The sequence below is a fragment of the Hylaeus volcanicus genome, chromosome 8, assembly GCF_026283585.1.
Source record: "Hylaeus volcanicus isolate JK05 chromosome 8, UHH_iyHylVolc1.0_haploid, whole genome shotgun sequence".
In the NCBI taxonomy this organism is placed as follows: domain Eukaryota; kingdom Metazoa; phylum Arthropoda; class Insecta; order Hymenoptera; family Colletidae; genus Hylaeus; species Hylaeus volcanicus.
Genome location: NC_071983.1, coordinates 9,417,969 through 9,430,211, shown reverse-complemented (window position 1 = coordinate 9,430,211; position 12,243 = coordinate 9,417,969). Strand labels below are relative to the sequence as shown.

General features: G+C 42.1%; 1 protein-coding gene across 2 annotated transcripts in view; it reads right to left on the bottom strand.

Moving 5' to 3' along the window:
• Positions 1 to 12,243, bottom strand: part of LOC128880978 (low density lipoprotein receptor adapter protein 1-B-like) — a 59,796-nt gene that overhangs the window by 5,995 nt on the left and 41,558 nt on the right. For both annotated transcript variants that reach the window (XM_054131599.1, XM_054131598.1), the window contains exons 2-3: positions 3,755 to 3,948; positions 1,146 to 1,258 (exon numbers count right to left, since the gene is read on the bottom strand). In XM_054131599.1, the coding sequence (XP_053987574.1) occupies positions 1,146 to 1,258; positions 3,755 to 3,948 (307 nt within the window). The remainder of the gene's footprint in view (positions 1 to 1,145; positions 1,259 to 3,754; positions 3,949 to 12,243) is intronic.

Below are 12,243 nucleotides of genomic sequence, written 5' to 3'. Positions count from 1 at the left end.
AGAGCTTGGAACGTTGAAACGCACAAAATTAACAAGCCCGAATCCAACTTTGCACGTCGCTGTTTCGGACTTGGTGGGTCGCGTAAAAAGATGGAAACAAGTATCAACGTTCCGTTTTTGAAAAAGTGAAGACTTGCGTTCGGTTGTTATTGACGATCGAATGTAATTTAACGCAGGCAAATTTTACAGACATCGCAACGTAAGAACGAGGGAACCGCGAAATTTCTCGCCCGTGGAACCACACTGAATCAAAAGAACCCTCCTCGATACTAAATCTCGCGCCTTAATTGCGTTTAAACTGTGGCCGCTTTTATGGTCTGGTTAATTAAGGCGGCATTAATAGCGTCGATGTGTTACAGCGAAGCCCGCGGATACCGTGAGATTAAGAAAATATATAGCCAGGATCGTTACCACTTTCCTTCTTTTTTTCCAGCAAACCGTAAAATTTCTCGTTACCACTTGAACGCTTTTCGGGTGTATTATAACAGAACAAAGCCGGTGGCGCGAACAATAGGGAACTACCGTATTCACCGGTGGGATTTCACATTCAAGTGTAACTAACCCATCTGGATTGCTGTTCTTAGCAAGGAACGCTTTATTACGGTACGTTTCGCAAAAAAATATCGTGTACACGGCAATAAAATGTAACACCAATGCCTCATACAAATGCGTACATACAAACTTCAATTAAATATTACAAAAATCTCTGCGCGATGTAGAAATAAAACTTTAATCCGCTTGTTAATTGAACCACTCCCTTTAATTATTTTTGAGATTAATTTTTTGATGGCGCGAACATGACTGTGAAAAATAAAATAACAATTATATAAACACTCGTTTCGATGCCGAATCAAATATTGAAGCAACCGTTCGATAAATCGAGCTTTTGCTATAGCGAATAAAATAATATTCCGTAACCAGAATCGAATCGCGTTTCGTTTGCTGGTCGATATCGTTGCGCGAGATTTCAGCTACGTTCTACCTGAAATATCGAATATTATGTTCGCCGACACTGGAGGAAAATTTACAACGCAGCAACGAACACGGTTACGTTGGATTACAACCTCAATCGTCCGCGAACGCGTTTCGCCAAACAGGAAACGTCTTGGATACACGTTCGCGAGTCTGTCTCGTTTCGTACGTACCTGTATATGGATACTTGTAGCTGATCTTCTTCCGTGGCGAGGTCTGTCATTCTGATACCCTTTAAACTCACTGCTAGAGAGACTCGCTGCAGCTTCTTTCCGCTCGCTTTTGCCTGCGATGTGAAAAGAGTACCATGAATATCTACATTCCTCGTACTTCATCCACTCGACACATTGTTGAAACTTAAAACGAAGTTATATGGTAATAGATGCTTAAAATTTTGATTGATTTAATACATATTACTGTAATTATTGATTACGTATTGCTTTAGAAGTTTCACTGCTATTTTTCTATAAAAATTAAAAACACCATTTTATTTTCTTCTGGTATCGTGTGAGATTTAGGGACATGGATTGGTAACATTGTAGTGTGCAATTGTGTTTTTTGAATGACTGTGATTCAAGTACACGCCAGAAGCCAGCATGAGGCTTTCGAGACGAGAAGCTCCGACTCTTAGAAGTAACGGAAGTACCTGTTCCGCGGAAAACGTTTCCGGGTGTAACAACACTCTCAACTCCATCGAAAGCGTTTCAACGTTGCCATTAAATGGGCACTGTCAATGCAACATAGGATTCCGTAGGCAAGACGTATATTTCTCTATTTTGTATGAAAATTGTATACGTTACACGCACAAATGAATATTAGTTTTATTTTGCTATTCGAAATATTTGATATTCAATTTTCGATCCAGTTTTTAAATCTCATGTTTGTGCTATCCGCTGTTGAATTTTCTTGAGACATTTTTATCCCGACGAAGCGCACTGTTATTCGCCCTCGCGGGGGAAATGTTTTCGTAATAGGAAGGATTATTGGATTACCAGTGCAGCGGGGCTCGAAGCAAAAGAAAGAAGGTTTAATTCCGTTTTCAGTAACCGAATATCTTCCCGTGAAGCAACGGTGGACTCCGCGTGGTATTTTATGGTAACGCAGCAGCGAACCTCAGGCGAACTAAACGCCGTATTTAACGAATTAACTTGCCCGAAGATTACGCGAATCCGCTTTAATCGCGGACGTCCTACGAAACTGCAAGACGATCATCCTCTTTTCCTGGAACAAGTCACCTCTGAAAGAGTTTAACACGAGGAACGTACTTGCCAAGTCCCTTTACATGAAATAAATCGAAAAAGTACGGTTTAAACGCAAACGCGATTACTGGACGGTCAACGAAAGCCCTGATTAATAATGGAGTAGAAAGGTTTATACAACTATAAGTTCGTGGTTAGCGAGGCCAGTACAACCGAATTAATTCATTTAAACCGATGAAAAGTTGCTGGAAAGTTACGTATTTAGTGGATGGAAAAGTCGTCTGATGATAAGTTTGTTTCATTGCACGGGGAATCTTCTTATAATGATCGTCGAGAAGAGAACAATGTAATCCCTTAGTTGGCTACGTGTTTCAACGAAGAGGGTCGAAGAAAGGTTAAGAACCACTGTTTCAGAGGGAAATTCGTCGTCGACCGCAGTAGTGGTCGGCGGTAACTTTCAACCAGAGAGCTGAGAACCTTTATCGACCTTATCCAGGCTCCATAGTTTACTTCGTCGAGAAATTAATGAGCCAGCTACGACAGGGGTTATACGCCGGGGAGATTTATGCGCGACTTCAGCCGTCGGTCCTCTTTTTTCAGAAACACCTCGATCACCCTTCGTGGAAAAGCGATTTTCTCCCGAGAAGCGATTTTCATTTCCCTCGTAACGCGCAAAATTGGATACACGCAGCGATACACCGATCGATCAACTGTAAAGCGATTCTACCTGTAATATTGTACGCTTCTCTGTCTTCTTGTCGATCCCGATGACGTATCGCAATTTCGCGTCGCGGAAAAACGCACGGATTGGAACCAAAGTTTCCCCATGTATCCACTCGACACTTTAGTGTCGGCCTTTCTTTCCCCAGACGCGATACAACGTCCGGGCGTACGAGCTCACTCGTTAAAATGAATAATTATGCTTTTCCATCTTTTTCCCTAATGTGAGACAACCGGAAAATGTATACCGTATAATATCCAGCAGAGTTTTCATTAGGTTACGCGCGAGCGAAATGGGAAATAAATTTTCCAGCGGCAAGCCATCTGCTCGTAATTTAAATTCATCGTTGTTGAAAACGGAGTTGAGCGCAATTTCTATAAATTTTACCTAAATTATTGTTCAAACGAGAAATTATTAACGAAGAAGGGAGGTTTGGATGAAGGGAGAATTAATTACTTGTCGTACGAGAAATGTAAATTAAATTTCACTATTATGTACTATTTCGTTATGTATCGTTTAAAATGTGTGAATGTAAAAGTAATATTTTGTTTTCTTAGTCTTCTAGCCACACATTTATTATGCACTCTTTTGACCTCTGAAATTACGGTGAAATTACGGTGTTTCCTTTAAATTTATATACAATTATAACTGTTATCAATGGTCTTATCTGTAGAATGTTTTCTGAAAATAATCAATGAAGGGTTGAAAATTCCTTATACATTCTCAGTTGCAATCTGGTTTCAACAGTGGTTGCAAACACTGAGAACGCAGACTATGAAAGGAGAAATGTAGGAGAACGTCCTCCGTAAAAGCGAGAGGAAAGCGATCGTAAAAAGGAGGATGGATTAAAATGTGTACGTACCATCGTAATGACGGTCTTGATGGCTTCCGCCGTCGCCTCTTCGCTCGAGGGCGTCTCGACGAGGGTACTGCCCAAATATTTGAGGGTGAACCGGGCTTCCGACGCATCCTCGGATTCCTCCTGCGTCGTACCCGCTGAACCGCCGCCCTCCACACATTCGCGACTATTCGCCAGGGCCCATTCCTCGCATAGTTCTGTAAGTTAACGTCGTCCATAGTGAAATTCGTCCTGCAACGATCGCTCGTTAGTTCTTGGCTGATATCGCATCGAATTAATCTCGTTTAATGCGATAGAATACAAGCTAAAGTTTTAAATAACATTTATTCATGTACAACCTTTCGTTATATTATACACATTTAATAATAAACGATATAGGACTGCTATAGTAAAACGTCCTCAGCAACTTTTACACGGATTGGGGCGTTTGGGCTTACTAGAAAACACATTGTACGATAAAAAGTATAAATCTGCGCGAAAGACAAGACGCGAGAGATAAATTGTGAAATGGTCAGTCGGAGATTACGGTTGGCAGTAATCTACGCAGGACCTTTGTCAGTCGAAGCTGATAAACATGCAACAGCTCGCCGAAGATAAATATCACAGCAAATAGAATGAGGGATTACCGATGTAACATTAGGCTTGATACGTGTAACCGTGTAAACCAGTCTGATCCTCTGACCGCGTCGCATCGAGAGTAGCACGTGTGCCAATAATGGATGATCGTGAGCTATAGGTATCGTCATCGCGTCATCCTCCTTTGATTCATATCTCAACGCCTAGTACATCTTCTATCGACCATTCAATCTCTGATATATTACCTATCTGTTTCTGACGGAATTTTAATTCTTCCCTATTTTTGATCTTGGACTCTCAATTTAATTTCTATTTTTCTCTCTCTTCCACGAATTCCAAACAACGCCAATTATGCACATTATTCATGGAATTAAGGGTTCCCGTACTCCAAACAAAATCCCTTCTCCCACGCATTCCGAATGACGACAATTATTTCCATTATTCATGGAATCGAGGATTCTTGTGTTTCAACTAAAATTGCATGAACGAGGCGAGGAAAACATTCAGCGATATCGTACGACAATGGAAGCCGTCTTTCCATGAAAATAGTTTTCAAACATCGGGGGAGGGCAGTTCCACGAGAATTTTCCCAGATATAGGTTCTCGCGCAGAATTGTACACGTTGGTCAAACAGTATCGAGCGTCGAAGTTCTCGAAACTGTTTCCACGAAAGAAAGAGGTATATTTTCTCACGAACGGGGGCGAACGACAAAAGCAACTATTCCTTGGAGAAATTGCGAGAGTTCCTGCAAGAGTCGAGCCAAGTTCTTACTACTTTTGACATCCAGCGCCGAAGGTAAATCGATTCCGTGGCGTTTTACTGCTCGCGAGCCTTCCTCTAAAGCGTCGAAAGTTCGATGAAAGGATAAAAAGAGGCGCGACGCGTTAACGTTAGATAAATGTTTGTTCTCCCTCGCGATGCTCGAGGGACGGACGATAAGAGGTCGCCGAGATGCTCGTCGAGGATGGTTCGAAAAATTTCCCACCTCCTCGCCAAGGCGTGCCTTGCACACTTGAATTTTCCTTCGTTCGGCAATTACGCCCTCCAATTTCGTTTCGGTCCCCCGCGACGCTCCAATTAAGTTTCCCGCGCGGCTTTCCTGCGTCTGCGATCCAATTAGACGTTCCGACGATTGTTTCGATGTCCGACGATACCCTTTGTTCTTGCGAGCTCGCACAAAGGACGAAACGTTCATTGAAGCTGCTCCGGCTGTGCTCTCTTTGTCGAAAAACTTGGCGTTTCAAGAGTCCATCTCGACAGACAATTAGCAAAAATGCTTTGCAACGCGTCTGTCCGTAGCAATCTTTCCCTACCGTGAAAGGAGCCTATTCAACAACGACCAAATCTCCCCTACCAGATTTCCCTCGAGTTTTCCGTAGATCTGATCTTAGCTTTCGCAAAACAATGCTTTTCTGCGGGCAATCTAGCCGAAGAACGGACTGAAAGAATTTAGAAATAACTCGAGTTGATGCAATATTTTCGAAGTGGAGGACTTTGGGAATATAAACTTTGTAGCAGACAGAAATATCTTATGAATTTTAAACTTATATACAAGTGTTGAGAATAAGCACTATATTCTTGTATTTTTAACGGTTTAAATATTTGCGTCCGTTGGTGCAGTCAGCTCCTTACGAAAGGTCAGTAGTACCTGAGGAGAACACCAGTTCTCAGTTAAAAGTACACCTAACAACTAAAAATACCTAACAATTATGTGCTCACAGACATTCGGATTGATTTCCCTCGGAAAAATGCGCCGCGGCTGCTTTTGATCCGTCAAGAAACTCTCCTGCGTGGCCGTCGGCTGAATTTTTTCGAGTAAAAGCACCCCTTGGAGCATGACGTGCTTTCTTGCTCCTGTCTTGCGCACAAAAGAATTGAAAGCAATTACCGCGTGTTTTTTTTAGCAATTACTACACGCCGTCGGTACAGCGCGCGCCGTCTGACTCGGAAAAGTAAGCCACTCGCATAGTCGAGACTACCCCGACACTTCAACTAGCAGGAGTCTAATTTCCTCTACGCAGAAAATTCGACGCTTTTAACACTTTCGTGGCCGACGATTCGAGCGCACGACCTGAAACTGGGTGCCTCGTGTAATTCGCGAAACGCTGGAAACCTTGTTACGAAACTTTCTCGGCATTAGTTTTGAACGTAGCAGATTTTCTCGCTTTTAACAGGCGACGGTTTCGACCGGGAACGTTGAGCCTAAGGAAGGAAGAAGCAAATTAACTTTATTCTGGTCACTTGGGTTCTCTCTTTTTAATTGTAGGACAATTTTATATTAACTCTTGACGCTATGAGGTCATCTCTAGGTTAACAAAATTATTTTTCTTTAGAAGCCTCAAGTCACCTGACGTGACACTTGTCACAGTCGATAAACTAAATTAATAGGACTCCGTTGTATTAAAAAAAATACTTTGATAATATGCGTATGTGCTCATGAATGTTTCTTATCACACGTTCAAACATAATCGCATCGAATCACATACGTAACTGATCCCTCTAACAGCGTTACGTCCACTGCAAGCAACTATAGATTCAAAGACAACTTAAGATTACGTCAGAGATTGCGATGAAACTATCTCGAGGAGGGTGAGATGATTCGCTCCGAATTTCCACGATATGGAAAGAGGAAAGTTTCCGTAGAAAGTATCCTCTCGTTCGAACAATAAGTAGAAAAGTATGATTGAATTTGGTATGCAACGAAGCGACGGCGAGTCCGATTTTGCTCGCGAATATTCGCGGTTCGTCGACGCGGCCATTATTAAATTTGGCAGTTTCCAATTTCTACGGAACGCCGCAAGCCGCAAGAACAAAAGAACGACGAGGGAAGGTGAAAAATAGCGGATCGAGATTTTCCGTCGGCCTGGCCACTCAGTGGCGAACCGCAAATTAAATCTTCGTCGAGGCGTTTTACCGCCAGGTCCACGGCGACCCTTCGATTGCGGATTTATTTCTTCTTTTGCCTCCTGCCTGAATCATTCAGGAGGATGTCCCGGCTTATCGTGGAAACCTTGGTGCTCCGTCTTCGAAGACATGTTTATTGCCGTGGCCGAAAACGAAGACACAATTTCCTCGAAAGGACTGGTACTAAAAGGGTCCTTGAAAAAATAACCACGGGACATATTTCTTTCACGTTTGACATAGTTAAAGTTCGTTCATTTCAATCCCAAACCTGTTATACGTTAGGCAAAACAATTGGTAAAGATACAAGTAAAATAAGGTAATGTTGATAAATGACAGGAACAACGCAATAGGTAATTGTCGTTAGCATAACTGTTCCTCGCGCAATGGCAACTATTACGATTCGTTAATATTTGCAACCCCTGTCGTTCGTAGCATCATCGATCGTCCATAATTGGCCACCATGTAGGTTCCCTGAATTACGCTAACGAAGCTAATCACACGAATCGATACTAGTGGTACTGTTCGAGTGCCTTTCGAGAATTCTTACTAGTCTCGATAAAACCATCTCTGCATCGAATTTGCGATGAATAGTCAATTTCATCATACATCTCAATTTCCTCATCTGACTGACTGATACATATTTTCTAGATTGCATCAAAGAATTATCTTGATTCTTTGACTAAATTGTATAACGTTTCTTCATAGGATCATCTAATTTTGCCCTACTTTATTCTTACTTTCGTATCGGATGGAGACTCAAATTATCTGTTTGAATAAAGCTTACAAGGGAACATATTCAATGGGCGGTAGATTTATGTGGGAGGTAGTTCTCAAAAAAATATTTGACACGCGTTATTTTTCATCGCCAATCGTCCACATTGAAGGGGTGAAAACAGCCCCTAAAGCGGAGGGTGAAAAACGTTTTTTTAACTAACTTGGAAACTAGAGGAACCAGGACAAAAATTTTTGTTTTTAAATTATGTGTTCTTGAATGGGTAATTCATTAATCCCAAAATATTATCAGATTCGTAAAAGCTTTCAATTCAAAGTGACTTCAAGTTACAGATATTCGACCATATTGCAATCTTCCTGTTCATTCGAAGCTTTATCGAGTTTTTAGCGCGGGATGCGCGTTTCCACGTGTTAGTCGCACCGAAATAATAAAATGCTCGAATAGGAGCCTCGCGGAAAAACGCGCACGTTGACGTGAAACGCAAAGCCTCGCTGGAATTTTCTTTGTTCGGACGGACATTCTGGTTCTTTCGGTACGAGTGTTCTCGAGCTCATTGGCCGCGTAACATCGCGTGTTGGAATCAATGAATGGAGCTTCAATAACAGCCGAAGGAAAATCGAAACCAAAAAAGAATAGCGACGTCGGGGCTGAATGACTCTTCATTTCCTGTATTTCCCGGCCGTGATCCACCATAGGATTCCATTCAACGGAAGAGCTCGAAATGCGAGCACCGGCCGCGCTTGTATATGTATGTACATCCCCGCGCAGTCCTTCCGTTCTTTCTCCCTCTTCAAATGCGATATCACTTCTGACCAGTACGCGTTTTCGAGATATTTTTCGACGGATTGGTCCGACATGGACGTAAAATATCGAGGGAGCATTAGAAGAATCCCAACGATGAATTACAGCTGGTGTGAAATTCGATGGAAAGTTCATTGAAATTGAATTCATTTCTCTGGGAATGGAAAGACTCAAGTTTTGTCTATGCTATTTTATATAAAAATTGTAAACTATTAATTACGAGTAGATTAAAAGTGGCGTTGGATGCGTTGGATGAATTATTCGAGATTATTATTGAATACTATTCTTCTGATTCAAGATTCCAAGTGCTACGTTTCCAATAATAGTAAGTATAACACAAAGTGTGATACATAACCAAATTAAGTTGTATATTCATAGACACTACATTAGCACTTTATAATTATCTTCTTGCACCAGCCCACACTTACTAGTGCTTTTTTTAAATAAATTGGAAAAATGTTGATTGTAGTGTCATGATAAAAACCTGATAAAAGTGTTCGTTCTAATATCAATATACAATGTCCTTTTATAGACAATATATTAGCAGTCCATAATAGTGCTCTTCTTCCAGCCTATAATTACCTATGCTATTTTTAAACAAATGTCAGGAAGACGTGGATTAAAATATCAAGATAAAATCCTAATAAAAAGACTTCATTCGCGAAAGTATCGATAAGCAATCGTGCCATAATCAAGAAACGACCCAATTTCGCGTTGCGTTAGAGCGTTATAACTGTATCCAGCGATTAAATTTAAACAATGACTCGTTCGGTTCCGCGCGTCGGAATATCGATATCAGCGACGAGCCTTACAACGGAACAGTTATGGTTAAACGATTTCATGCTCGCGGGAAATTGCTTTCGCGTCCGATACTGTTTATCGCGATTGTTCCGTATTCATTGCTATCCACGGCCGCGATATTAAACGCATTAATCGTAAACCGTGTTGCATTAATTAGCGATTAAATTATCCGATTTCGTCTCGTACACATCTTGCTCAAGAATACACCGTTAATTTTCCACAAAACGCGTGACCGATGGACTCAACGGGCGTTAAATATTCATAAAAGGCAATCGTTTATGAATCGCGTGCTAACACGGTATGCTAACGACCCGACGCGGTGCGAGTTATCGCGTAGCCGCGAGTAGGCGCACTTTCCCGCTAATTGCTTAAGTTCTGGCATTTTTATTATCACTATACATCCCTCTTCCCTTTCTTCCGGAACAACACAGATTTTCCCAAGCTTCCATTACCTGTATTTCTACAATTATTTATACGTTCACTCAATTAATAGCTGACTACAAATCTGAACGACATGGAGCCGTTCACTGCACGAATCGAATAACACCACTTTTTGTGAAATCTTAAATTTGAGTGTCAAAGCACTTGATACAGTCGTAACTTTTTATAGTGACTTTCCTGGATAATAAAGATTAACCTCATTTATTATTTTTATTCTTTATATCATAAAGGGAATTTAAAAAAAAAAGGAACAATGCACATTATTGTTTGTATTGTATTGTTGCAACTTTCTGTTTTATGGAGTAAATCGATTTGTACAATGAACGGGTCATATATTTTGTATAAAATATTACAAGATCCTGATCTATAAATGTACGTTGTGTGTCGATTAAGTTTCCAATTAAAGCTGCCCAACGGTTTGATTCACGGTGTGTCAGCTTGTTTGAAAGTGTCGTGCGTCAACTGCCCCCGTGAATGACGAATGGATTCACCTGAATTTGTACAATCGATCTGGCAAATCACAGATGTCGTTTCGAATAAAAGAATCGATTCTGTTGGTAACGATCTCCTCAAACGCTTCGGAAAATATCGTAACAGGAGAAATAGCTCTAATGGCATCAGGCATTCTATTTCGCTTGACTTCCGCCAGTCACACGCGACCGAGAAATGCCTCTCATCCGACGTTCAAGCATTCAGGAAGGACGGCGAACCGCACGGTAATTCGTGTACAAACGTCGCAAGGCAAACAGTTCCCGCCATTGTAGCGCAATCGGCGAAACCGAATCGCGAGAATTGCTCGCAAAGCCTGGATATCCAGCAGCCTCCTGACAGAATTGTTTACCAGCGAATCTCTGCGACCAGCGAGGGGGAAATCGGCGGCCAGGTGGGTGGGGGGTGTCGGCAAAATTTCTGCCTCGCTGGGACTTTTGATCCCCGCGACGCGACAGAAATTAAGCGTAATTGTGTTTCGCGACTAGCCTGGACGACCGGCAATCGCAACTTTTCCAATAACGCTCTTTTATCGCTCGACGGTGGCCGCGGTTTCGAATTCAACTTGCCGCCGCAGATGCGGTTTCGTCGAAAAGAGTCGATGAAAGCCGCTTTAAACTTCGCGTCGAGTGCATTGTGCGCGTACACCCCTTTTAGAGTTCGCCTCGTTCAGGGTTAATCAAGCCGTGAACGTTGTCGTTCTGACCGAACGGAAAACCTCCGAAGCGAGGAGTTTAGTTGGCTCGCTCCTTTCGGGCGCAACGAAGGGGATGACGAGGAACCACGCTGACAAGTTCGCGAAGCCGGGAAAGGTTCGATAAACTCGAGATCCATATTTTCGGAGCACGGGACGACCAACCGAGATATCTTCGAGACTTAAGGATCTTCGAGAAAAAGAGAGAGCGTGACTGCGTCGTTTCCTCCGCGGGAGTAAAGTGGTCTTTTCCGTGTTTCTCACAGTAGAACCAGCGCTTCCCTGATATTTCTACGTAATACCGAAGGCGTTTCAGAAATACAGATACAAGGTCTAGCTGCGAAGTTCGTGAAATATTTAACTCGCTCGTTTTAAACTAAATATATAATTCCGAGTAAAGCGAACTACCCTTTCCTCGACGACACTTCTTACTTCCGAAGTCTACGGGAAAAGAAACATACACGAGAAGGATTTTTGCCATAGAAGGTTTCCTACGAGCTGTCAGAGAGCCATGATAAAAATCCTTCCAATTTTCATGCCACGTCCCAGCGGTGATAGCCGACAAATTTTTGTTCTATATTTTCGACTCATTCTTTCATGTAAAATCGCCCTCTTTTCGCCTGTATCACCAGTTAATATCAAACGGAGAAATATTTAAACCGTTACGAATTGTTTCTGTTACCGAATAACAATGGGCGAACGAAAAGTTGCATAATAAAAATCCTTCTCGCACGCACGCTCCTCCTTTTCTTCGAAGATACCGACAAGAAAGGCATTATATACTACATTATTCGATACGGTTTACTTGCTCTCTTTCACGGACTCCACTGGTCCGTACACCTGCACAGTCTGTATAATTCTGAAGCACCCTTGTATAGGAAACCTGCTTGAAAAGTTCCCCGTGGTCGCAACAAAGCAAAGCCGACGATACGGCCGTTCTATCGCGCGCACTTACGCGTCTTGTGTCGTTACAGTCGCGGAACATTAATTGCGGCGATTCTTCGTGGTTTCCCGCTTTATAAAGTTATTGTGCGAGGAAGAATAACCCGCGG